Source organism: Pinus tabuliformis, chromosome X (genome assembly GCF_031772625.1).
Source record: "Pinus tabuliformis cultivar Carrire ecotype Pingquan chromosome X, CPIR1, whole genome shotgun sequence".
In the NCBI taxonomy this organism is placed as follows: domain Eukaryota; kingdom Viridiplantae; phylum Streptophyta; class Pinopsida; order Pinales; family Pinaceae; genus Pinus; species Pinus tabuliformis.
This window is the reverse complement of record NC_142308.1, coordinates 609,588,827-609,614,380: the sequence shown is the minus strand read 5'-3', so window position 1 is coordinate 609,614,380 and position 25,554 is coordinate 609,588,827. Positions and strand designations below refer to the sequence as shown.

The 25,554-nt window shown below is 34.9% G+C and overlaps 1 protein-coding gene and 2 pseudogenes across 3 annotated transcripts; 2 read left to right on the top strand and 1 right to left on the bottom strand.

The window, feature by feature from the left end:
- Positions 1-10,370: 10,370 nt before the first annotated feature.
- Positions 10,371-11,448, top strand: LOC149141519 (uncharacterized). Of its 3 annotated transcripts, none has more exons than XM_089448536.1 (4): positions 10,371-10,521; positions 10,603-10,789; positions 10,915-10,955; positions 11,073-11,448. In XM_089448536.1, exons 2-4 carry the CDS (start codon positions 10,605-10,607, stop codon positions 11,138-11,140), a joined length of 294 nt encoding a protein of 97 aa, XP_089304662.1. In that variant the 5' UTR covers positions 10,371-10,521; positions 10,603-10,604; the 3' UTR covers positions 11,141-11,448. The 3 variants fall into 3 exon arrangements, with proteins under 3 accessions (XP_089304662.1, XP_089304660.1, XP_089304661.1); XM_089448534.1 differs by having other exon boundaries at positions 10,915-10,981; XM_089448535.1 differs by lacking the exon at positions 10,371-10,521 and having other exon boundaries at positions 10,528-10,789; positions 10,915-10,981.
- A 2,183-nt stretch (positions 11,449-13,631) lies between these two features.
- LOC149141518 (zinc finger A20 and AN1 domain-containing stress-associated protein 5-like) lies at positions 13,632-14,436 on the top strand (annotated as a pseudogene).
- Positions 14,437-14,624: 188 nt separating this feature from the next.
- LOC149141517 (transcription factor MYC2-like) lies at positions 14,625-17,402 on the bottom strand (annotated as a pseudogene).
- Between the last annotated feature and the right edge of the window lie 8,152 nt (positions 17,403-25,554).

Below are 25,554 nucleotides of genomic sequence, written 5' to 3'. Positions count from 1 at the left end.
TTGGCATTCAACTAGGTCGTCACATTTTATTATTTCTCAATTGGATTCTCTACACCTCTACAATAGATATCCTTAGAAAATGTGTGCCACAAACATGCCTAGAACTTCCACTATTTTTTGGGTGTATATGGGTATTCAATGTTTTAAGGTAGTTCTGCGTCTAATGTTAGGACATTTATTATTTTGGTTTGACACTTGCAAGTGTCAATAATATGTGGCAATCATTTACGTTTCCATTTCCTTTTTTTGTTTCTTTGATAAAACACCCTGCATGCACATACTTTGACTATCATGATAAAAAATCAATCATTTTTGTCATCCCCACAATAGAGGTAGTCAGGCTTTGGGCTTTGAAATTCCTCCCCTCTATCCTCTATCATTCACATTGTCCCATAAAAGTAAGGCTTCTTGGTAGTGACCTATGCAAGCACTAACATGGATAACTTCTAGTATTGTTGATGAGGTCTTTTGTTAGCTATTAGTTGAATTTTGTATTTTTGTAGTTTGAAGTGTGGGTTTCTATTAATTGAAAAAAAAATACTTATATTTGAACTATAATAAATCAACCATATTGTTCCATATAATTTACAATGATGATATTAGAAGGAAAGGAATCATTTTTCAATATTATATGGATCAAATTGTATTCCACTTGTGTTTCCAAAATCTACCATGATGGAACGTGCTTCCATATTATGGGTGCACTAAAATTATGTTCCCTAGTTATGGTCCTCATGGAAGTTTGTGTTGATTCCCCTCAAGACAAAGATATATAATCCATAGTCTTATCCCCAAAGTTTTGTCCTCTTTCATTTAATATGAAAGAAATGAATTACAACCTTCTCAATTGCATGGTTTTTGGTTAGTCTACATATATTTTATTATGTCACATATAAGGTATAATACTTGACAATAACATGCAATAAGTATGTGTAGAGGAAAGTATGTTGAATATATATATGTTACTTGCGAAAAAATGTCTTATAATATTGTCAATGTATGGTATCAACAAGTTTTTGAAAAGGTAAGAAATAGCTAGCTTCTTGGTCTTAGAGAAAAAGTCTTGCTAAAAAATAAAAGTTCTAACCTATTGCATATTTGTGAGATAATTTGGCATGTGCTTACTCTGATATCAAAGTTTGAACTTTTGAATTACTCAAAACTCGACGATGACCATGTCAAACACTTTAGGATTTGCTAGCATAGCATTAATAGTGACTCAATCCTTTAGTTATATATGAAATGACTTTTAGTCTCCTGACCCGAACCACTCACATAATCATTTTAGCTATAGTTTAAATCAAATATAGCCTATGTATTTCCTTAGATATATCTTTGTAGGTTACACACTTATCATTTTAATATTGCTTTCCTGGCCCAATTAATTTTCTCTTCAGATTTTAGTTAATATATAGTCGCAACTATTTCATTCTTCAATTACATGGTCATGTTTGGTCCCATCTTTTTTATTCTACAATATCTTGTTTTATTATCTAATTTTCTAGCAAGTACATTTGGAATGACATTAATCATACTTTAACATTATGCATATTTTGATTTCCTTAGTAAACAAATCAAGCATTTTCACCTTCCCCAAAATAGAACAACCAAGCTTCAGGCTTTATAAATATTTTGTAGTGTATGTTAGGTTGTTTTACATCCAATTCCGTGGAAGGCTTGATATCAATGAGCTCCCAATGCGAAATGAAATCCTCCATATATTTTTGAAACTAATCCTTGACAGTAGATCTACCCTTATTTTCCCATGGATGCATTGTGGTGTTAAAGTCACCACCAATGATGCATCTTGCTCTTGGAAGAATTTTTTTGATATTCGTCAGTGAAGCCCAACATAAAACCTTATTGGGATAGGCCATTGACAGGTAGAGATTAATCACATGGCAAAATGTTTTGGGTGGAAGATGGAGAAGGCTCACAACTAACCAATGGTTTGATTTTTCCTCCTTTATAAGATAGAATATTGTTGACTACCGTAAAATACTTAATTATCCATATGCTCCCTTTAATCCAATGGAAAAGGAGTTGTTTCCTCTCCATGTTATTATACTTTTAATGATGGATTCTTGTTCCCCTAGCTTGGTCTCCTAGAGCAGGAGAATTTGGGGATTTAATGCTTTAATTAAATTTTTGATTTCAAACTTCCTTTTCTCACTTCCCCACCCCCTGCAATTCCAAGAGACAACAATCATCATTTACTAAATTTTGGTCCCCCATCTAGATGAGAGCCTGTGAATCCTTGTTTCCTTGGGCCTCATTGATTTTTCAAAGCCAAGGCTTTGATGACAGTCTGAGTTCCTCTTTCTTTCTCCCTGCCTAGATGTTCTATCCTCACTTCACAATTAGTCCTCCTTCCTACTTTCCCACATGTTCAAGGATGTTGAACTTCTTTTTCCATCTCATTTTCAAGTTGATCATTAATCAGAGAAAAAAATCAATATTAGCTCTAGTTGCGGTGGGGGATAAGAAATATTCCATATCTTTTGATTTTTTCCCTTCTCCATGATTTACTTGAACTAGAATATATTCTAGCTCTCGCATTTCTTCATCAATTTTTTTGAGTGATTCTTTCTATTCAACATGCATCTCATGCCATGTGAGCTCCTTATCTTTCCCTTCTTTGCATGAGCCTTCATTATCAAGGGGAGTGAATTGGTTGTGGGACTAGGGGTGATTTTCACTTGTATGCATCCCCTGGGTTGTGCATTGAGCTTCAAAAGGGTGGTGAGGGGGGAGGGGGCTTGTATTTCTTAGGCACTGAATACGTTTCTATCTATCTTTTTTCATTCCTCTTCCTCTTTTTCGGGCTTGCCATTGGACTCCCTCTTCTTGTTGTTTTTCCTAATCCACTCCTTTTGGGAATTTCTTCGAAAAGTGGCCATACTCATGGAAATTCTTGCATTTGAAAGGCAGGTTGTCATAGTCCACTAGTTGGATAAAGGTCCAGTTGTCAAGGGTTAATTGTACTTATTCTAACAAATCCTTCTCCAAATCAACTTCCACATAGATTCAAACACATGCGTAAATGTATCCCTTCATTTCAACTTTGTCTATGTATTTTCCGAGCATGTTCCCAATATTTCTAAAGGCTTCTTTATTACAACAATGGAGGGGAATGTGAGGCAACTTCACCCAAGTTGGAGCCATTGTCAGGAAATCATTTTCTAGATTAAAATTAGGCTTCAATTTATCCAAATATAGCCATTGGGTTCCCATGAGGAATGGGCCACTTTTATATATTAAATCTTGGTGTTCTTTCCTTTCAAATAGGAATCAAAAGAATCCTCTTCTATAGAAAGAGGTCAAGATCTGGCCTTTGATGAATGGTGGCCAATTTATCTGAGCATACTTAGATCTTTGGAATAAGTCCATCTTCTTCATAAAACGTGAGGGTTTTTTATGTTGGAATTTTGGGGATACATTGACCAAACCCTGGAAGGCTATATTAGGTGGTAGCAGAGGATATTGGGGTTGGAAGGTCCGTCGCTAACGCGGTTATGGTTGGTTGCACAAAATTCACTCAGATTTGACTATTAAACCCTAAGAAAAATTGGCCTTACTCTCGAATCATTTGAATAAACAAACATTTTTTCTATGTGAGAATTAATATACAAATTTAGTTATATATATGATGATGATGAATTATTTTATTAATTTTATTATCAAATTTTTGTTTGATGTTTGTATCATTTTCATCATTCTTTTTTACTAAATTATTTTGAAATATTGATTTTTATTTCTTATTAATCTTAAAGTTGTTAATATAAGATTGTTATTTCTTTTTATTATATTGTTTTCATTAATGAATTTTCTATATGCTTTTATTTATTGGTTATTACTTTTTCTACATTTTGCTCTTCATATCGTTTCCTAATACAATTTATTTGATGTTCCTTTCATCTCTTTTAACTTATATTGGTTGATTTAACAAAAGGCATATCTTCTCTTCCATTAAATTTAATGCTTTTGTATATCTAATTCTATTAGATATAGTTATGTTTTAACTCATAATATCTCTTAAGGGTGATGCGTTTTCCTTCCAAACAACTTGTTATGAGTAATTTATGTATTTATTTGATCTTGTTCCACCTATTTTTAGATGTAATTTGTTTTTATACTAAAAATAAATAAATAAAAATTACATTCCCCTCACGTTAAGTTTAAGCGACATTACTATTAGATGTAAAAATAAATAAATAAATAAATAAAAATTCCATGCCTCTCACCTTAGGTTTTAGCGACATTACTATCATTATTGACGTTTTAGCAACATTACTACAATATTAGGCTTTTCCACTTGTAGCTCCAACATTAGATGTTTGATCCCACTCATTGAATAGTCTTGACATAACATTCTGGCACTTGGTCACTTGGTCGTTTCCTCGTCATAGGATCATGGTGTGAGGATCTGACAATTCTCGTGCTCCAGAATCAATTGTGTGATATTTTTCTGGCTTCTTGCTGTGTGCAACTTCCATTTTCTGATTTGCAAAACCTTGGGGTTCGGCTCTGCAACCTGTCTAAGGGTTTGAAGAGATATCATGGTTTTGGCTTAATCTCCTTGGCCCGTCGAGGTCTAACAAGTGTCCAGGTAGCGTTTTTAGAAGTTTCTCTCAGTAAATTCCTTAATATGCTTTCGTTTTCCATTGGTTTGAAGCGTTCCTCTTGATTAGTTGGTTCTTGGCATGCAGGTAGTTCAACTATCCATGGTTGTGCACATCCTAGGAAGGATGCGACAGGAGAAATTGTGCTTTCATGGAGGTAAGATCCCATGCAAGCTACAAGATTGTTTTTTTTTAATTGATCTGAACGTGAAAAGCCACTAACGACTGTGACAGGCTTTCTAGATGCTTGTTGCTTCTTATCACCTGGAGTTCCTCCTACATAGGTAACGATGAAACCCTGGAACTTCTTAACTTGTATCAGTCGTTTTATTCTTAATACCCTACAGGATTTAATCCTGACATCCATGTAATCGCAGGTAAGGTCTCGGCAATGTGTTTTCAAGGGATTTCAGAGTTTGGAGGGTCCTCCTTACGCTGGTTACTGTCTTCTGGTCACAGGTTGGTTTAATCACTCCGCCTTTTGGTGAACTTACGGCTAAAAAGTGCCTCCAAGCTTCAGCTAGCCATGAAAGCATTCCGCTTTGTTGTGTTTAATGTTAGATTCTCTGGTTTATAAATAACCCCATATCGAGGCATGGCCATCGTTAAGTTCATAGTTATACTGAGAGAAACTGTATGAGGGTTGTAATTTTGTTTGGAATAGTCCGAGATGGGACGACACTATAAACTGGTTTGACTTTGGCTATAAGGGTTTAAACACGGTTTGATATTTCCATTCAGGTTTCAATTATAATTCAAGAACATTCCATAAATGAATTATGTTACTTTGTTTGGTCGGTTCCAGCACTATTCTAGTTATAATGAGTAACAACGTTCCCAGCTTGAATGATTTGGAAATTAGACAGGAGCGAGGGCAGTTGGCTCTCGATTTTTCCTATGGAAACAATTGAGAGTCACAAAGAACCCTCGCGACTCAGTTAATGTTTTTGTACAGTTAAAGATAAGTCTGGTTATGCAATGGTTAGTGATAGCTATTCCATGAATGAAATATCATCTTCCTATTTGCATTTGACAGTTAGCATTATCTTGATATTGCATCTATAGAAAGGTTTAAATTTGCAGAATGAATTCCTTTCGGTTTAATCTTTGTATGTAAGCATTTCATGGTTTGATTAAAAGAAAATAGTACTCGCTTTAAAAGCCAAAGACTGTTCATAATTTAACTTCTCTAATTTTCTGATATAAAGTTAATCCGAAATGGTTGAGTTATTTTCCTAGAACAGTGTAAAGCTATCGGTACTTCTACCTTATAATTCATCAGTTTATGTAAAGAAACAAAACAAACAAAACATAATCATCAGTATAACATGACAGAATGTGTTTAGTGATATACCACGACATAACATATATATATCTAGAAATATGCCTACATTGTAGCTAATATTTACTAAGCACAACGTGTATTACTTATCTGGTTCTGTTTTATTTATATCTGTGTGAGTAATTCCCTTTTCTTGGAAGGTCTCTCCACCTAGCCAAGGATCTAGCGATTACGTTTAGAGTCCCCCTCCGAGCTCTTCCTACTCCTGAGAGTCAATAAGTCTATCACAATTTGGTATCTTAGGCATCTCGTCTATTACTTATCTGGTTCTGCTTTATTTATATCTGCGTGAGTAATTCCCTTTTCTTGGAAGGTCTCTCCACCCAGCCACGGATCTGGCGATTACGTCTAGAGTCCCCCTCCGAGCTCTTCCTACTCCTAAGAGTCAATAAGTCTGTCACAATTTGGTATCTTAGGCATCAGGACTATGGTCTAGCCGTCTCATACCTTTTCGACTGTAATTCACAGTTTTCCCACTGGTACTTTTGTCCAACTCAAGGAAAATCTGGGCAGCATAATTCATGCTTCCTTCTCCTATGTATATTTTCCAACCCCCTTAGGGTTCTCCCTCTTTTCCTTTTGAGGGAACAGATGAGCAATTGTTTGTAACTGTCTCAGGAGTTATTAACTGTTTCTTTTAGTTCTTTGACAAACTATTTAAATTCTTAATTAATAAGTAACAAGATATGTTCTGGCTATTCAGCCTTAGTTCTTTAACAGTCTATGTTAAACAAAGTAAAAGATGAAGTAAAACTTGGTAACAAAATAAATGTTTGTGCAACATAGGGTGTTACAGTTTCAATATTGATTTTAAAGGTAAAATTAGACTCAACCACCTCAAAACTCATAGGGCACCCAAAATTTTATAGCCTAGATTTTTAAAATTTTCAACCCTTGTTTTTCAAAGAACGTGCACAAAAGATTTATATTTTCAGGATAAATTATTGCTTACTTAGGCTAGTCCATTATATACGTCCTCTTATGTGGTACATGTGTGAAATCACATGCACCTATTTTGTAGATTCTTTTTTAAATGTGAATGAGTATATCTAGAGAATTGGTAACTTCCATGATCCCTCCTAAGTGTTTGTTTAAGTTAGACAAATCGGTTTGATCATAATGGTTATATACTTCCACTTTTGTGGTACATGTGTGAAATCACATCCACGATAATCCCTCCTACAAGTTTGAGGCAAATTAGTTTGATGGTAATGGTTATATACTTTCCCTTTTATGGTACATGAGTTAACGTGCGGTAACTTTCATAATCCAAATGTGTAAAATCACATTCATGTGCATCTTTGGTAATTTCCATAATCCCTCCTACGAGTTTGAGTTTGAGATAAATAAATTGGTTTGCTCCTAATGATTATATTCCATTTATGGTACATGTGTGAAATCACATTTAGGTGCACCTTTGTTAACTTCCATAATCCCTCCAAGTTTGAGACAAATTAGTTTGTTCATAATGGCTATGTTTCCTCTTTTGTGTCACTTGTGTGAAATCACATTCATTTGCACCTTTGGTATCTTCCATAATCTCTCTTACAAGTTTGAGAAAAAAGTACCAGTGAGACAAATTGGTTTGATCGTAATAATTATATACTTCCCCTTTTGTGGTACATGTATGAAATCACATTCACCTGCACCTTTGATAACTTCGATAATCCCTCCTATGAGTTTGAAACAAATTGGTTTGATGGTAATGGTTATATACTTCCTCTTTTGTGATATGTGCATGGAATCAGTTCCACGTGCACCTTTGGTAACTCCCATAATCCCTAGTTTGAGACAAGTTGGTTTCAGGTGGACCTTTGGTAACTTTCATAATCCCTAGTTTGAGACAAGTTGGTTTGATTGTAACCGTTATATACTTCATCTTTTGTGTTATGTGCATGAAATCACTTTCACGTGCACCTTAGGTAACTTATAATCCCTCTAAATGTTTGAGACAAATTGGTTTGATATACTTCCTCTTTTGTGGTACATGCTTTAAATCACATCCAATTGCACTTTTGGTAACTCCCATGGTGTTTTGGTGTTATAGTGGCAACCGCTATGTTTGATCTTGGGTTTGGCCTAGATTAGCCTACCATCATGGAGTCTAAGTGGTAAATTCCTGGTAAGTTGTTGGTAAAAATAAAATTAAAATTTACCTCCATGTTTAAAGGAGAGGGGGGAAATAAAATTAGAGAATTGATGTGTCTTCTTGTAATTTCACACATCTACATAATGCATGCCATAAAAGAGAATCTACATAAATTATCACTGGATAAGCCCTATATATTAAATGGTTGGTGGATAGGTATCAAAACACTTACCTCATGATGCATCTCACAAGGTCAAAATTTAAAAAATCATAAAATTAATTAATTATAACTTTATTTTAAATTATTATTATTATTAATTATTAGAACAATTAATATATGAGTTAAATATACATACATTAAAAAAACATGTAACAAGATTCTTAACCATGGAGATACAGTCTCATTTTACCATTGAGATACACTCTCACTTTACCATAGAGATTTTAACTTTTAAATAGGCTTTGTCACATTACCGTGGGCCAATACCATTGCTTATCAATACCACATGCCCAAAAACCATAACTCATTTCTTAATAAATGTATTTTAAATATAACTTAATTTAATTTTACAACATTTTTTAAATTAAATTGAAAAGTAAAAAAGATATAACTAACTTTGAAATAAATCTCAACCTAGTCTCAACCCTATATTTGTGATTATTACTAAAAATATTTCATAAAGTTAAATATCTACTATCCAACTATTAATTAAATTAAAATTGTAGAAGCTCTATTCCAAAATAAACACATTTATTGACATAATTAAATCAATTTTCATTAAATTAAACAAACAAAAATTAATAATAAAAAATATTAACTTTTTATATTGAAAAACTCACAAGAAAATAAAATTAAACTTTTCTTATATACTATTTTTTTTTCCTTTACCAATATGGGTAGGATGAAGTTGTTTCCATCATAAACTAGAAAATATAAATATATTTATAAGATGAAGTTGTTTCCATCATAAACTAGAAAATATAAATATATTTATAGGATGAAGTTGTTTCCATCATAAAATAAATACTTTAAAAATATATTTTTGAATAAAATTATATTATATAAATTTTTAAAATTATGATAAATTATTTTTAAAATAAAATTGAATTATATAATTTTAAAAAATGATAGTAAATTTTCTAGTTATTATTGTAATATCAAAAATATTTAACCATCTACAAAATAATATTAATAATTTATCAAAAATAAAAATATCTTGACTTACTTGTCAAAGTGGACTTTATTCTAGAGATGCTAACTCTTCAACCTCAAAATAAAACTTTATTCTAAAAATTAAAACATAATAAAAAATAATAAACTATTTTCTCATTCATTAAACAAAATTAGATTATATATATTATATCTTTGGAATCACAAAATTATATTGTATCTTAGATATAGTAATTCCAAATCCATCACATCGACCCAGCTTGATTTACTGGTCAAATTGGACTTTATTCTAAAGATGCTAACTCTACAAACCCAAAATTAAACTTTATTTAAAAATAAACTTAATAAAAAAATAATAAATTGTTTTCTTATTTACTAAACAAAATTACATAATAATAATATATATATATATATATATATATATATATATATATATTATATCTTATATCTTGATTTACTAGTCAAAATAAACTTTGTTCTAAAGATGCTAACTATTAAAACCCAAGATTAAACTTTATTCTAAAAATAAACAATACAAAATAATGAACTGCTTTCTCATTTACTAAACAAAATTACATTATATATATTATATAATTAGTGTAATGTTTTCGTATCCATCACATTGAAAAATATTAAGTCAATGTTTCTGAACTGGAAACTTTCACACAATATTTCTCATGGATGGATCCGGATTTTGAAGGACAAAAACCTAAACTCAAAAATATATTGCAACTTTTTAAAAAACTAATAATTTATATAAAAAAATATATACCCAGCACATACACCATCATACTTTCGAGAAACCAGACAAGTAATTACCAACCACAATACAAAGTGGTCACTGACTCCCGACTTTCACACGAGGCAGAGACCAAATTATGCAATTTTCAAAGTTAAATTGACTCAGCCTCCCCTTAATGCTTATTAAATACTTTTTCCTTCCCAAAAATATGGCCTACCGGGACACCAAACAATGGTCACCACGTAAACCAGGGTAAGCAATGGTTAAACCCTCGTAGCAAAATTGGTATTTAACGTTCCCGTCAATTGATTTTTCAGATTGACGGGAAACGTCCAGGCGACAGCGCGTTTTCCTTGGTCCAGAATTTATCCCGCCATTTAAAAAAATGAAAATACACATCTATAAATATGTATACATGATCAACCGACTGATACGGTATTGTCTTTTATACCTTGAGCTGTCTCTTAGTAGTTGAAAAGGAGCATCTTGGGAGTCGGGACTCGATCTGCGGTCACGCGGTCCTCCACACAGCCGCATTGCCTCTGGTCGGCCGAGGTATGCCAGAGCAAACCCTCTGTTCTGTAAAATTTCAAGTGTGTATTGTATGAACGGCTGGTTTTTCTGGGAGTTTTGCAGGCATGGAGAGTCTACCTGACGAAAAGGTAAAGGCACCGAAGCAGAGGAAGAAGAAAGATGTGGGAAGTCGACTGAAGCTTCGGAGCATTGCTATCCAAAAATTTCTTCTCGACCAAACCACCGGCTCTGAGAGAAGCGTCCGAAAAGCCTGTGGTGACACTCCTGATACGAGTAAAGCACTGAGGATGTACGAGGATGCCGTATATTTGTATTTATTTTTCATAAATTTGTTTTTCACCGTTTTAGGGTTCAAGATTAGGTCAAATGGAACGATATACCAATTCCATGGTGCTTATGTAATTATTTTTGCAGGCTAGTGAAGGAACACAAAGTCAGACGATTTGGCAGTGGCGGTAGATCCAATCCTTTTGTTTATATGGTCAGAAATAGTTTATTAGCATTATTTTTTGGTTCCTGGTCGCTTAATTTAAAATACAGAAATCTTCACTGTGATTTTCTTCCTGGTGCAGGCTCTGATTCCGCCTTCCATTCGCGAGCTCGAACTTCTAAATCAGGCACACGCGATGGAAACAAATGATTCAATTGCGGAGTAGATGGAAATTCCGTCAGAATTCTTCAATGGCGTTAAAGTTTTAATGTTTCAGAATTCATGCGTGGAATTTCTGAACCTTTTAACGAATTTTTGTGAAGACACTGAACTAAATAGGGCATATGGAACTTTCGGAAAACCCTATGCTCTGTTGAAGCTTGTTTACCGTAGTTCGATGGCTTTCTGGTTTGACCAGCTATCGTTTTTTTTTTCATTTCGGTGTAAAAGAAGTTCTTTCATTTTCTGATTTCTGGTTTGGCAATCGATACAATTTTCTATACAATGGAGTTTTTATACGATGGTTTTCCCTGGTTGTGCGTATTTATTGTTCGATGTGTAGTATTTTTAGTACCATTCATAGAAATCACTATTTCAATGTGAGGTATTTTTAGTACCACAATTCTAAACCACTTTCTTACGGTGTACAAAGAGGGCCCACTGCTAATTTTGGCATAGTATTATGGATTTTTTAATTAATGTATTTCCGTTGGGTAGTAACTTGGGCATAGTATTATGGTTTTTTTAATTAACGTTTTTCCCATTGGTAACTTTTAAGTGGTTTTGTTCTCTCTGAAAAAACTTTTAAGTGGTTTTGATTGGTAACTTCGGCATAATATTATGATATTTTAAATGACGTTTTGGATGGTAATTTGAATGATTAAGAGAATGAGTTATTATTTTATTTATTGTTCAATTGCAAAAAATATTTTTAAGGCCTTAATAATAAGACTAGCGACTAAAAAAGGTCATAAAAATTAGAAAGCACCGTTTATTTTGTTTTTAAATATATAAAAGAAACCACCGTTCATTTTGTTTATATATATATAACCAAAGAACTTGGCAAAGTATTTTGGAAATTATAAAAATAAAAAAGAATTGTTTTTTTGTAAGTTTGGTAGGATCTTTTTATTTTTGAGTTTTTACATGTCTGTTATTCACTCTATTTCGGGGAGGGTAGCACAAGAATTGAACCCAAGATTTCCGATTCAGTGAGACTTTATTTCCACAGCCATTGCCACTTGAGCTTACTCCATACAGACACAGAAAAATATTGTTTATTTTATTTGCGTATTGTATTTTATTTTATGTTTTAATACATTTTATTTTATATTTATTGAGATTTGATTAATAGAATTATTTTGGAGAAATTGATAAAATGATAAAAAAATTGTAAAAAAATAATATAAAAGTTTGTTTAATAGGGAGGAGATATTTAAAAATTAATTTAATTAGAAAAAAATAAAATATAATTTTTATATATTATAGAAAGTGTTTTATTAACCTGCAATTTAGTATAGAAGTATTTAAAAGTATTAAATTTGCCATAAATTTAAAAAATAAATAAAAATAAAAGTGAAATGTATTGTAATTATAATGTTTTTAATAATTAAAACTAAATTAGTTTTATTGTGTTTTATTTATTGTAAAAGTAATAAGAATAAAAAATATATTTTTGATTATAAAATTAAAAAAAATAATTTAAAATAAAATAAATATTTTATAATGATATTTTTTTTTGATAAATATTTGTAATTTTTTTATTAATTTATATTTTTAAATTTTATTGTTTTTATCTGAAAATTTTTAGGTTCCAAAAAAAAGTTACTCCACAATCCAATATAGAAAAGATCTGTAAAAGTAATGTAAATATCTCATTAATACCTTCTTGTGTTGAATAAATGGTCCAACATGTATGTTTTTCTCGATGATTTTACCGTGCTGAATCACCCATTGATAAAAGCACAAGGTTCTGTCATTTTAAGGAAAAGCTGTCTTATACACTAGAATTATGGAACTCATGCTATAAAATCGACTATTTGGCCTCAATCATCAGGTGTATCTGACGGCTGGAGATGTCAGAGAAAATAGATTTTTTAAATGCAGTAATTTAACAATCATGTTTTTTTTTTTTTTTTTGGAAAATTCAGGTGTATCTGACGGCTGGAGATGTCAGAGAAAATAGATTTTTTTAAATGCAGTAATTTAACAATTATGTTTTTTTTTTTTTAATTCTGGAAATTTTAGTCATGTTTTGAAAAAATTTAGTAGAGATTTTTGTAAATCCAAATACAAATTGTTAAAATTCATAATTTGAGTTTTGCAAAATATTGACGGTGTAAATGGGGGGCTGTTTGCCAGGTTTAGCGTTGTTGGCGGGTAAAAGATTGGAGTTAGGTGCTGAAGTCTACATGTCTTATCTATAAAAGATAAGGTTCTTGGAGGGCTATGAGGGATGTTTGGTTGGAAGGTGGGGTGATGGGGCACCATCAAGGCTGGCTGAAGGTTCAAGGCTCAAGGCTGGCCGAAGGTTGGCCAAAGGCTCAAGGCTGGCTGAAGGCTCATTTGAGCCTCCCTTACTTTCAAATGAGATTTCGCAAATCTCCATCACCCTGCAAAGCATATTTTAGATATTTTTGAACTTATTTCCATTATCACAAATATGATTTAATCACTGCATCTACAAAATTTTTCAAATTTTTTTACTCAAATTCCAACCACTCAGTAACTCTTTCAACTGACGTCTGTTCCGACAATTCCTCGTAGACTACTCCATTCCAAATTCCAAATTCTAAATTCTCTTTCAAGGTTTGAGCCCTCTTTTGAACCCTTTTATTTCTTCCAAAAGAAGTCTGAGGAGCATCAGAAAACACTGTTCAGAGATTGTTGGAGGGCGGTTATTCGCATTCAAAAGAAGTCCGCTTACTTTTTCGGGATTAAAAGATGGATCCAGAAAATCGGCATCGGAATAGCATTAGGTGCCAGCAATTTCCCGAAGGGCACACTCTCTGCGGCAACAACTGCGGCTTTTTCGAGACCTTTTCAACAAGAAATCTGTGTTCCAAATGTTACAGGGATCTCATGATGGAGGTACAAGCTTCCCCTGCAACGACGCTGTTGAACAGTCATTTGTCGAGGGTTCTTGGATGGAGGAGGTGACCGCTCCCTCTCCCCCCTTGCAGAGCAGGTGCTTTCGTCCAGCAAAGCCGTGCACAAATTTCTACAGCCGGAGCCTCAGCCTCCTCAATCCAGCTGGCGGCTGCGTGTTCATCTTCTTCCTCTCTGCGGCCTCCTGCCGAAACCCCTAACCGGTCTTTCTTTCTCGTGCAAGAAACGAGTGGGCCTAAACGCCTTTAAATGTCGGTGCGGAAATACTTTCTGCGGCACACATCAATATGCCGAGGAAACACCGCTGCTCCTTCGATTTCAAGGCCGCTGGTCGTGAAGCGATCGCCAGGGCCAACCCTGTCGTTAAGGGTTTCAAGATTGACAAACTTTGACGGGATTTACATTTTTTCAAGTTATAAATGATAGTGTTAAGAAAATCTTGAATTATGCTACAATTTCTTGTCCGAAACAGGATTCGTAATGAAGCATGGAGAGGCAAATTCTCAATATTGTAGTGATATTCCACTACTTAATCCAGAGATTCAGCTACTTTCTTACAAAGCAGGTCATGAAGTTGGTCTCCTTGTTACATACCTCTGGTAATTTTGACAATGACTGTCTGGATAATTAACGAATCCTTACAGTAGAAATACTTGCATGGACTTACAAAGCAAGTTCTTGCCGTACTGTCATCAGTCTTGCAACAGGATGATTCTGTTTAGTACATTGAATTCTTATTGTCGCCACTCGGCCAACAATGTGAACTTCTGAATTCAAGCCGGGGAATTTCCCCTGGCTAGAACCTTTAAGGTCAATGCTTGAAAGATCTGTTGCTTCTCTACCTGCCAACTTCAAAGAATTCATCAATAATTACTTCTTTATGTGTCAATTTGAACCTGCAATTCAACCCTCTCGGACTCCAAATCCTGCAGCTTGGAACAGAGATCTTTGATATAAGCAGCGGCATCGCCGAGCAGAGAAGCTTTGTCCATTTTCGACACATTATGACCACGGCACGAAGCTCATAGAATTTCTGGTTCAATTTCTCACGCCTTTGCCGCTCAGCCTCAACATGATTCAGAGGCTCTTCGCGGCCATTTGCAAGCTTTCTTCGCGTTTCCGTGGCTTTCTCTCGACTACAGCAGACGTTGGATCTTTAATTGAGGCAGAGAGTTCTACATCAGACAGTTCTGATTCGATGCTAGAGCGCAGGCCTTTTACAGCAATTCCAGTTGGATTAGACCGTAAACAGATATCCTCTTTTATTGCTGGCTTTATCACGTTCTTTTCACTGCTTTTGAAACCTAATTTGCGGGTTTGTGGTTCCGTACCGTTTACTATTTCTGTAATATGTATGGCGGGCGCTTCAAGGGCTTCAGTTCTAAAGAACTCTGTTCAGCAATGATTCGTCGTCTTTAACCACTAAAAGAAATCGGTTCAGCGAACACAGATGCTTTTTGTTTGCCTGTCACAGATAATAACACAGTGGAGGCCCGCGAAATTTTCTCAGTGGTGATGGAAGCGTGCAAAATCGGCACCTCTGTTATGACGAGGCAGAGGAATTGCCCCGGCCACCAAAGATTGCTTCAATCTAGGTAAAAAAATTTCAAAATTTTTTGTAAATGCACTGTTTGAATTGTGTTTTTATGGTGAAAATAGATTAGCACTATCAAAAACATCTAGGACAGCTAAAATTTTGAAGTTAAATAACCATAATTTAGATTTACAAAAATCCTGGCCGAATTTTCTCTAAATATAACCACAATTTCCATAACAACTCCTCCGCCTAGTTAAACTATGGGACTCTGTGATTGCCTACAACTCCCGTCACAGATAAGTGTAGGCAGTGGAGGCTCGCGAACTGTTTTCGGCACCTCTGTTGCTGCCCACAAGCTCTGTCACAGATAAGAAAGCCGATGAGATGGCAGTGAAAGCCCGTGAACTGCTCTCCACCGTAATGGGCCAATGGGGAAAAGACAGATGGATCAATTAAATATTGGACAGATTTTATGGCTGTAGTCTAAAAATTAATTTTATTTTTTTTGTCTGAAAAGTTATGGACATTTCGGTTATATTTTGAAAAAATTTCACAGGGATTTTTGTAAATCCAAATAAAAGTAGTCAAAATTCATAATTTTAGGTGCGTTAGCTATCAAAAACTTGATTCAAACACTGTATCTCCAAAAAAATTTGCCCAAAGTTTAACGACTTTTGGCCATCTAGACAATTTCTAAGCATCCATATTATGCAATAAAAAAAGTTCACACAAAGTTAAAACAAATCTAGTTAGAATGAAATTCAAATTTTAAACCATGGAGAAAAGGGAAATGAAAAGAAATTCAAAATAAAAAGACATTTTATTGTTTCTTGATCCTCCAGTGGAGTTTGGTTTGGCATCAAAAATTAACATCAACAAAAATTAAATTTTAATATAGAGCATAACAGTGCTGATATATGTGATATTTGAATTTTATTTTTATGCATATATGTTGCACTCAGAATTACAAGTTGCACTCAGAGATACCAATATCACCTGCTGAAATTTAATGGGAATTAATTTATTGACTTTTAACATTTCGATTGTGCCATGTACTGCGAGCATAGATAATACAAGCAATGTCCTGCACAACAATGCTGCTTATATAAATGGTATATTTGATATTTGAATTTTATATTCACGTATTTGGGTTGTCATCATAGATAACAATATTATGAGTAGTCACAATATATTGTTATATTGTATAATTAGCAATTGTCCCAAAAGGTACAAAGAGAGGCCGATAGGATTATTAAATTGGAATTGTTGAATTTTTCTAGAAAAGTTAATTGGTTTGTGGAAAACCTTGTTTTCTTGAATGGGATCATTGTGCAATTACTTTTCTTTAGATGTTTTGTTTATATCTATATTACAAGGAACACATTGAATGTCTTATTTCATTTCTTGATCAATTTGATGAAATATTCCATTATCCTTTGGTCAAAGTCCTCACTTGCATATTAGTGTACATCTCGATAAGTTCAAAGCTCGAAAGCCAACCAAAAAAGTCAATGATAACCACCGTGCACGTATTCAAATTCGTAATGTAAAACTACTAGACAAATTACCTCCAAGATGGATATCACCTTGTAGCCAAAACCTCAAAAACTTCATTGTCAATAGTCAGAACGCTGACATCAAACATGCCACAGCGAAGATCAAAAACAACAATATTTTTCTCTCCACCCTTCTTGTCCAAGCCATAAGCTATCGCTGCCGCTGTGGGTTCGTTGATAATACGAGCTACATTCAAGCCAGCAATAACACCAGCATTGTCACCACAGCATCCTTTATAGTCTTGCCAAGGAATGCTTCTGTAGTCTCCATCTTAGTCAAAATCATAGCACTGATTTCCTCAGGGCTAAATACCTTTGTCTCTCCATCTCGTACCTGAACTTGAATATAAGGTTTCCCATCTTTGTTCACAATCTTGTATGGTACCAGTTTCATATCCTTCTGAACTTCTTTGTCTTCAAACCTATATAAAACAAATGTTTTCATTTAATTGTGCTCATCAAGTAAAAGTTTTAAATCATTTTCTTGAAGTTTGGACAGGGCAGAAATCAAATCTTGATCTAACCCCAACCAGAATGTTGCTCACCCCTGACTTAACATGCATTTCATGACTGGCACCCTTGTGGGTTCAATATCAAGGCGAGAATTGGACTTGCAATAAATATAATTGTCTAATAAATGGGCAAATCAGAGATCAGAGTACTTACTTTCTCCCAATGAGTCTCTTGACATCAAAGATGGTTTGTTTGGCACAGAGATCAGAGTACTTACTTTCTCCCAATGAGTCTTTTGATATCAAAGATGGTTCGTTTGGCATTGACTGCGGCCTAGTTTTTGGTAGCCTCTCCAATCAACCTCTCATTTTACGTGAACACCACCCATGATGGGGGTAATACGGTTACCCTGGTCATTGGCAATAATCTCCACATGACCATTCTTGTAAACCCCAGCACAGGAGTAAGTAGTTCCCACATCTATACCAATCACCGTTCCCAATTTCGCAGCTTCTTCCTTCGCAATCAAAGATGCAAGAAGGCATCCTGGGAAAAATTGAAGTCCCCGTGAATAGTATTAGAAAATGGCTCTATGTTACCAGGGAAAGGATGCCTATACGGTCAAGTTTCTAGCATATATATTTTAACTGATTGCAGGTTTATCGTGGTCAAATTTCTGGCATATATATTATTAGTAGATATTTGTTAAACCGAATAAATTATAAAACTTGGCGTAAGTAGACAACACAACATGAATAACGAGGAAACATTTCAAAAACCCAGTAATCATTCTTCTAGTAGGCCATCTACATCAAGACAATGTTGTCATATTCGACTCAAGTAGACATCACAACATGAATAATGAGGAAACATTTCAAAAACACAACAATCATTCTTCTAGTAGGCCATCTACATCAAGACAATGTTGTCGACTCGATCTCATTTATATTGGGAAAAACGTCTACCAAAAACTTAAAATGCAGCTCAATATTCCATCAAAAAAAAGCAAGAAAACTTAACAGTCAACCATGAGATCTACAAGTCGTAGCTGGTATTCATACATGCTTACAAAAACGCCTTTTCTAAAAACTAACTTAAAACCTAGAAGACAATATAGGGATCTGAAGGATAATATTTCTACACAACGAAAGGAAGCTGAATGTGTTTGAAAACCTCTGAAAAAATTGTGAATAGATCAGAAAAGATTAAACAAAGCACATTTGTCTACATGTCTTAATCTACCAAACCCTTACCCCAACATCTCAAAAATCACCACCAAAAAGTTTAAATTTAATGAAACCTTATTTTTAGAGGAAACCAGAATGCCTTGCAAAACTCAAAATGCAGCAATAAAGAGGGGAAATGCAATAAACAGGGGAAATGATCTCTAGAAACATATTTCTATCCATCCATATTGCACCTTTGGCTTTCCATATGTGGAAGTCAGTTTGACACTTAATCAAATGGTCTCAAAGCATTAAGTCAAACATCCCAAGCCGGTAACACATTATTATTCCTCGCTGTGTGCACCCATTCAACCCGCAAAGTTCTCTCCCGTCTGCTCTACGAACGAAGGATCTGTCAATGGTTGACATTACAATTAATTTGAATTGAATTCAATATCCAGATTGATTGCCCATCTCACATCTAAAAAAAATGTGTCTGCTTCCGCTCCTCCCCCTGTCCATCTTGTATTTATAGAGTAGATGATCTCTCCGTGTGAGTAAGAGTAATGTATTGTATGCATCCACCAAATATTTGATCTGCAACTACAAATCACCTAACGGAACCGATCAATGAGCTGAAGATTTATTTATTAAAACGATGATGTCATTCGCGAGGAAAATGATAACTGATGTGTCTGTTATTCTGGTTTACCTATTTATGTTGACGTTGTCGTTTAAGGCAGGCCCCTTACTTGTGGTTGCTGCTGCTTCTTCGAGATCTCAACCCACCCAACATGTTCCCACTCCTCCAGGACCGCATAAAAGCAGCAATGTTCAATCGCTTGGAGGTGATGGTCTTTCTGGACACAATCCCCATGTTCCGACTCCTTCACACCAACGTAACGTTCATTCTTCCGTTGGGGTGTGGGCAGCAGCAGTTTGTAAGTGTCCTCCAGCTTCACCTCATTGCCCACGCAATGCTCCAAGTCCTCCTGGATGTTGTACTGCAAATTTGAAAGTAATGTCCAATGGCAAGGCGGAGTTAGTGACGAATTATGATGCTGGAAATCACGCATCAGCACATCAAGTTAACATCGCAGTCGAAGGACCGCATAACAGTAGTAATGTTCACAACCCCCTACTGGTGCTTGCTGCTCCTCAACCCAATCCCCATCTTCCAATTTCTTTACTCCAACGTAACGTTCATTCTTCCGTTGGTGCCAATACCAATCTTCCAATTTCTTCACACCAACGTAACGTTCATTCTTCCGTTGGGGCAGCAGGAGGACATTTTATGTGCCCTCCAGCTTCACCTCGATGACCACACAATGCTCCAAGTCCTCCTGGATGTTGCCCTACAAAATCAGAGTAGGTGCAGCAATTGAAGGTCAATGGCAAGGCGGAGTTTCTAAGGAATTATGAGAGCTCCATTGATGCTGGAAAGCACGCGTCAGCAAATCATATTAACATCGCAGTTGAAGGAGGTCGGTTTCACGATTCACTCGCGGCTCACACTCAATCTACCAGGAAATTAATTGGCTCTTGAACCAAACACAGTTTCTCGCACCATACAGATCCCCTCCCTTATTGCATACATATTGATGTTGCTCGGGTCCCCCCTGTTTCTTTCGTGCAGGTAGAGTATTGTTATTACAGGATTTCACGCTAATCATTCCCAAGAAAGAATAATTATCATCGCATGTATATGAAAGAACGGCCTACCTACAACGATAAATGGCAATCTGATCAGAGTTTTTGCATAACAGGGCCAGGTTCAATGCACAGTAGAAAAGAAGGCAATTCAACTGATATTTGGAAAACGCAGTCAAAGCTCAGTACATGCTTTGCCAGATGACACTTCAAATCAACGGTTGAAAGTGTCTCACTTGATCAAATGGAGGAGGGTAAAAGTGTTGACAATTGTTGATGCATAAGAAAGGCCTATCGGCCTAACTAAATATGAAAGAACGGTCTCCCTGCAACAAGAAATGGCAATCTGATCAGAGTTTTTGCATAATAGGGTCAAGTTCAATGCACAGCAGAAAAGAAGGGAACTCAACCGATATTTGGAAAAAGCAATCAAAGTGCAGTGCATGCTTGCCAGATGACACTTCAAATCAACAATTGAAAGTGTCTCACTTGATCGAACAGAGGAGGGTAAAAGTGTTGACAATTGTTGATGCATAGGAAAGGCCTATAGGCCTAACAAGGTATTTGGTATTTGAATTTATTTTTATGCATTTGTATTAGTATTATTAATATATTAACATAGTTATATAAATAAATTTAAATTTATTTAAATTTTGGATTTATTAGATGTTTATAGAGATCAAATTTGTTGAGGAGTAAACGGATTTAATTTTATTAATACTTCATAGATTCAGAGTTAGAATGGATCTAGACTGGTTATTAAATTAAATTTTAGTTATTAATCATAATTAATATTATTATATGTGAAAAAATGTGATATTAGCATAAATTTCAAATTTGATTCAAACAAATTTGTGTTAATAGTGTACAAAGAATTTAGAATGATGTTAAATATAATATTATGAGATAAAAAAGGAAATTATATCGAGGGATGTGATAAAAGTTAGACAAATATAATTAAATAATGTAAGATGTTAGATTCAAAATAAGGTGTTTGGAAAAGGTGTGTATTGAGATGTCAATTTTACCTAGACAGCAAAAAATTACCATTTTTTTTCAAAAAATATGATAGTAGGAGTGTTTGAATTGTGTTTTGATGGTGGAAATGGATTCAGCACCATCAAAAACCACGAGACTCCCAAAATCTTGAAACTTATAGCTGTAATCTGGATTTCCAAAAAAAAATGGTCGGATTTTATCAAAATCATGCTTGAATTTCCATTATTTTCAAGGCAAAAACTATGCCTTGTTAGACTACAGCTTTGGGAAAATACTTGCAAATAATATAACCAACATAAATCTATTTTAAGTACCGATCTAATATGAGCCGAGAGGGATCAAATTTCTTCACATGCAAACTCTTCTAAAGTGCAAAATATAATGTGTTATTTTTCATTGTTTAAATTGTATTTTGAATGTGAAATAGAGTGGTGTATATTACCAAATAAAAAATTCAACCATAAAAATTTAAATTTGTTTTTTCTCCATATATAAATATATATGAAGCTTGATATCCACATAAATTAGTTAAGTGGATCTTCAAATAGTTTATTTAAATCTATTGTTGAAATATTTTTTAAAAGTGTCAGGCCAGGAGTAACTCCATTAGGCAGAAAACTGATTCGTCTTTTCATTCAATCAGGTAGGTCTATTATATACATGAGCGAAAGACTGTTCAGTTCATCTCCCGATGACTGTTCACATTTCACATTTATTTATTTACAGATATTTATCCAATCACAAGGATTAGGTGTCAACATTCCCCCCCTTAATCTGAAGGGATGTTGGTGAGTCCAAGATGAATCGTTCAAGCTTTTTTCTTCCAAGCGCTTTGGTGAAGATGTCTGCAATTTGCTTATTTGTGGAACAATGACGGAGATGGATTGTTTTGGCCTCAACATGATGTCGAATCAGATGATATTTAGTATTGATGTGCTTTGTTCGATCATGGAATTTTGGGTTCTTGGCCAACTTTATTGCAGAGGTGTTGTCAATTATGAGTGGAGTTGATTATACTTGTTTTACCTGGAAATCTTCAAGAATTTCCCTGAGCCACACAATTTTTTTTGTTGTTTCAGCTGCTGCCACGTATTCTGCTTCTGTTGTGGAATTTGCTGGAACTGATTGTTTGCGTGATCTCCAGGAGACAACTCCTGATCCAATACTCATAGCATATCCTGAAGTAGATACCCCAGTTTCTTTGTCTCCATCGAAGTCTGAATCAGAGTATCCGATCAAGCTGAAGTCATCCACCTGTGTGTACTTGATTCCAAAGTCTTGAGTTCCCTTCAAGTACTTTAGAACTCTTTTTGCAGCAGACCAATGTCCCTCACAAGGCTTTTGCATAAACCTGGAGAAGATTCCAATAGCAAATGAAATGTCTGGTCTGGTAGTAGTTAGGTAGTTGAGACTTCCTACAAGCTGTCTATATTTTTTTGCATCCTCAAATTCCTTTCCTTCAATAGATGTGAGCTTTAAGTTTTGTTCCATTGGGGTAGTAAGAGGATTGCACTCTGTCATGCCAAACCTATTCAACAAATTTCCAATGTATTTCTTTTGAGAAAGAAATATGGACTTTGGATGTTGGGTTACTTCAATGCCAAAATAGTAATGAACATAGCCCAAATCAGTCATTTCAAAACTTTTCCCCAATTCCTTCTTTATGGATGCAATGTAGCTTTCATTGTTCCCTGTCATTAAAAGATCATCTACATATACCACAAGATATACAATTGTTTTGCCAACTTTCTTGACAAATAAAGTTGCATCATCAAGATCAAAATGTTTGAAATTGAGTTTCAAAAGATGCTCAGTTAGTTTTTCATACCAGGCTCGCGGTGCTTGTTTGAGGCCATACAAGAACTTCACAAGTTTGCATACTTTATGTTCATGTCCTTTCACAACAAAACCTTCTGGTTGGGACATAAAAACATTCTCTTTTAGATCTCCATTCAAGAAAGCAGTTTCTAAATCCATTTGATGGACTTTCCAACCGTTCTGAGCTGCTAGTGCAAAGAGTGTTCGGATGGTAGACCATTTTGTTGTGGGGGCAAAAGTCTCCTCATAATCGACCCCTTCCTTCTGTGCAAAACCTTTTGCCACAAGCCTAGCTTTGTGCTTGTCAAGTGAGCCATCAGCTTTATACTTGTTCTTGTAGACCCACTTGCAGCCAATTGGTTGGGTTCCAAATGGAGGGTCAACCAGCTTCCAAGTGCCGTTCTTTATGAGGGCATCATACTCCTTTTGCATTGCTTATTTCCATTCATCATGAGAAGCAACTTCTTTGAAGGAAGTTGGTTCAAAATCTGTAGACAAGTTCAATTCACAATCATAAGAAACATCCATATCAACAAGTGAATTAGAGTCATCTACATCACCTCCATTTTGTCGGTTTGAATTTCTGGTTCCTGTTTTTCCAATTCCATCAGGATGAACACTTTCAAGTGTCTTCATCAGCCACTTTGGGGGACCTTTCTGAGATGGTCCAGACTGCTCTGTTGATTGAGTTGGGACTGAATCAAGATTGAGTCTCCCAATTCTAACAATTACATCACTTAAAGCATCATTCGTTGTTGGAGTTTCATGCGGGGGAGAGTGTTCTTCAGAAGAAGATTCCACATGTTGATCTAGTATAGGAATCCCCCCTTCAATATGTGGAATCTGATTATCAAATTCTTGAAATGATTTTGTTTTTGCAAATCTATCCAAGCGATCAAGTTGCCGCTCAACAACATTGTCAGTTTTGGATGATTCAAGAAAAATTACATCTCTAGATACAAAAAACTTTTTATTTACTTCATCATAGAGGCGGTATGCTTTGGAGGTGTTTGAGTACCCCAGGAAGAGACACTTACGACTTTTAGCACCAAGTTTGTTTCTATGTATCTTTGGTATTAAAGCATAACAGGTGGAACCAAAGACCCTGAGATGTTTTACCGAAGGAACATGTCCATACCACATTTCATAAGGAGTCTTGTTTCTTATAGCATTAGATGGACATCTATTCTTTATATATGCAACACATAGAACAGCATCAGCCCAAAACATTATCTTTACATTTTTTAAGAAAAGCATGGATCATACCATATTCAAGATTGTTCTATTTATTCTTTCAGCTACACCATTCTGTTGGGGATTATAAGGCACAGTTGTTTGATGTTTGATCCCATGTTGGCGAAGATAGTTTTCAAATTCATTTGATGTGTATTCTTTTACATTATCAGTGCAAATAGACCCAATATGAGATTGTGCATCATTTTCAATCCATTTATGAAAATTCTTGAATGTTTGAAAAGCATCAGATTTGTTCTTCAATAAATAGACCCAACACATTCTGGTGTAGTCATCAATAAATGTCATGATATATTTATTTCCATTTGCAGAAAGAATAGGAATTGGACCACATAAATCTGAATGAATAAGTTCAAGCTTCCTATGTGCTCTTGAATGTGAATCATGAAAAGACTATTTGCTATGCTTTCCTAGAATGCAAGCATCACATTGCTTAAGTTTTCTAGGAATTGTAGGCAAACCAACAACACCATTTTTCTTCAATAAGCAGAGACTGTCATAGTTTAAATGTACAAATCTAGCATGCCATAATAAACTTGATGGAAGTGTACCTTCTTCATGATGAGAAATATATGAGAAATGTTGTGCATGAGAAGAGGTTCCTTGCAGTTTGAGAAGCCTTTCTTCTTCTATTCCCCTCATGACAAGTGAGTGGTCAGATGCTTTTCTTACCTCAAGCTTGCCATCAAGCATATGAATGGAGTGACCTTGCTGGCGGATGTGGACCAAGGACAACAAGTTTCTCTTGAGTTGTGGGAGATATAGAACATGATCCAGAAGAAAGTCTGGAAGACCAAGCAGTTTAAGCCTGATTGTTCCAAGCCTTGATGGCTTGATTTTTGATTGATCTGCAAAGTATACTGCTCCATCAACATTGTCAGTGAAATCTTCAAAAAAATCTTTTCTATGAGTCATGTGACAGGTTTCTCCTGAATCAAGCAACCAATCATTTTTCCAAGAAGCAAGTGAAGCATTAAACAAATCTTCATTTACTCCAATGTTACATTATGCTTCAACATAGTGAGCGGATTCAGGTGCTTTACCTTTGTCTGTATCATCAGTTTTACCTTTCTGTTGGTTTCT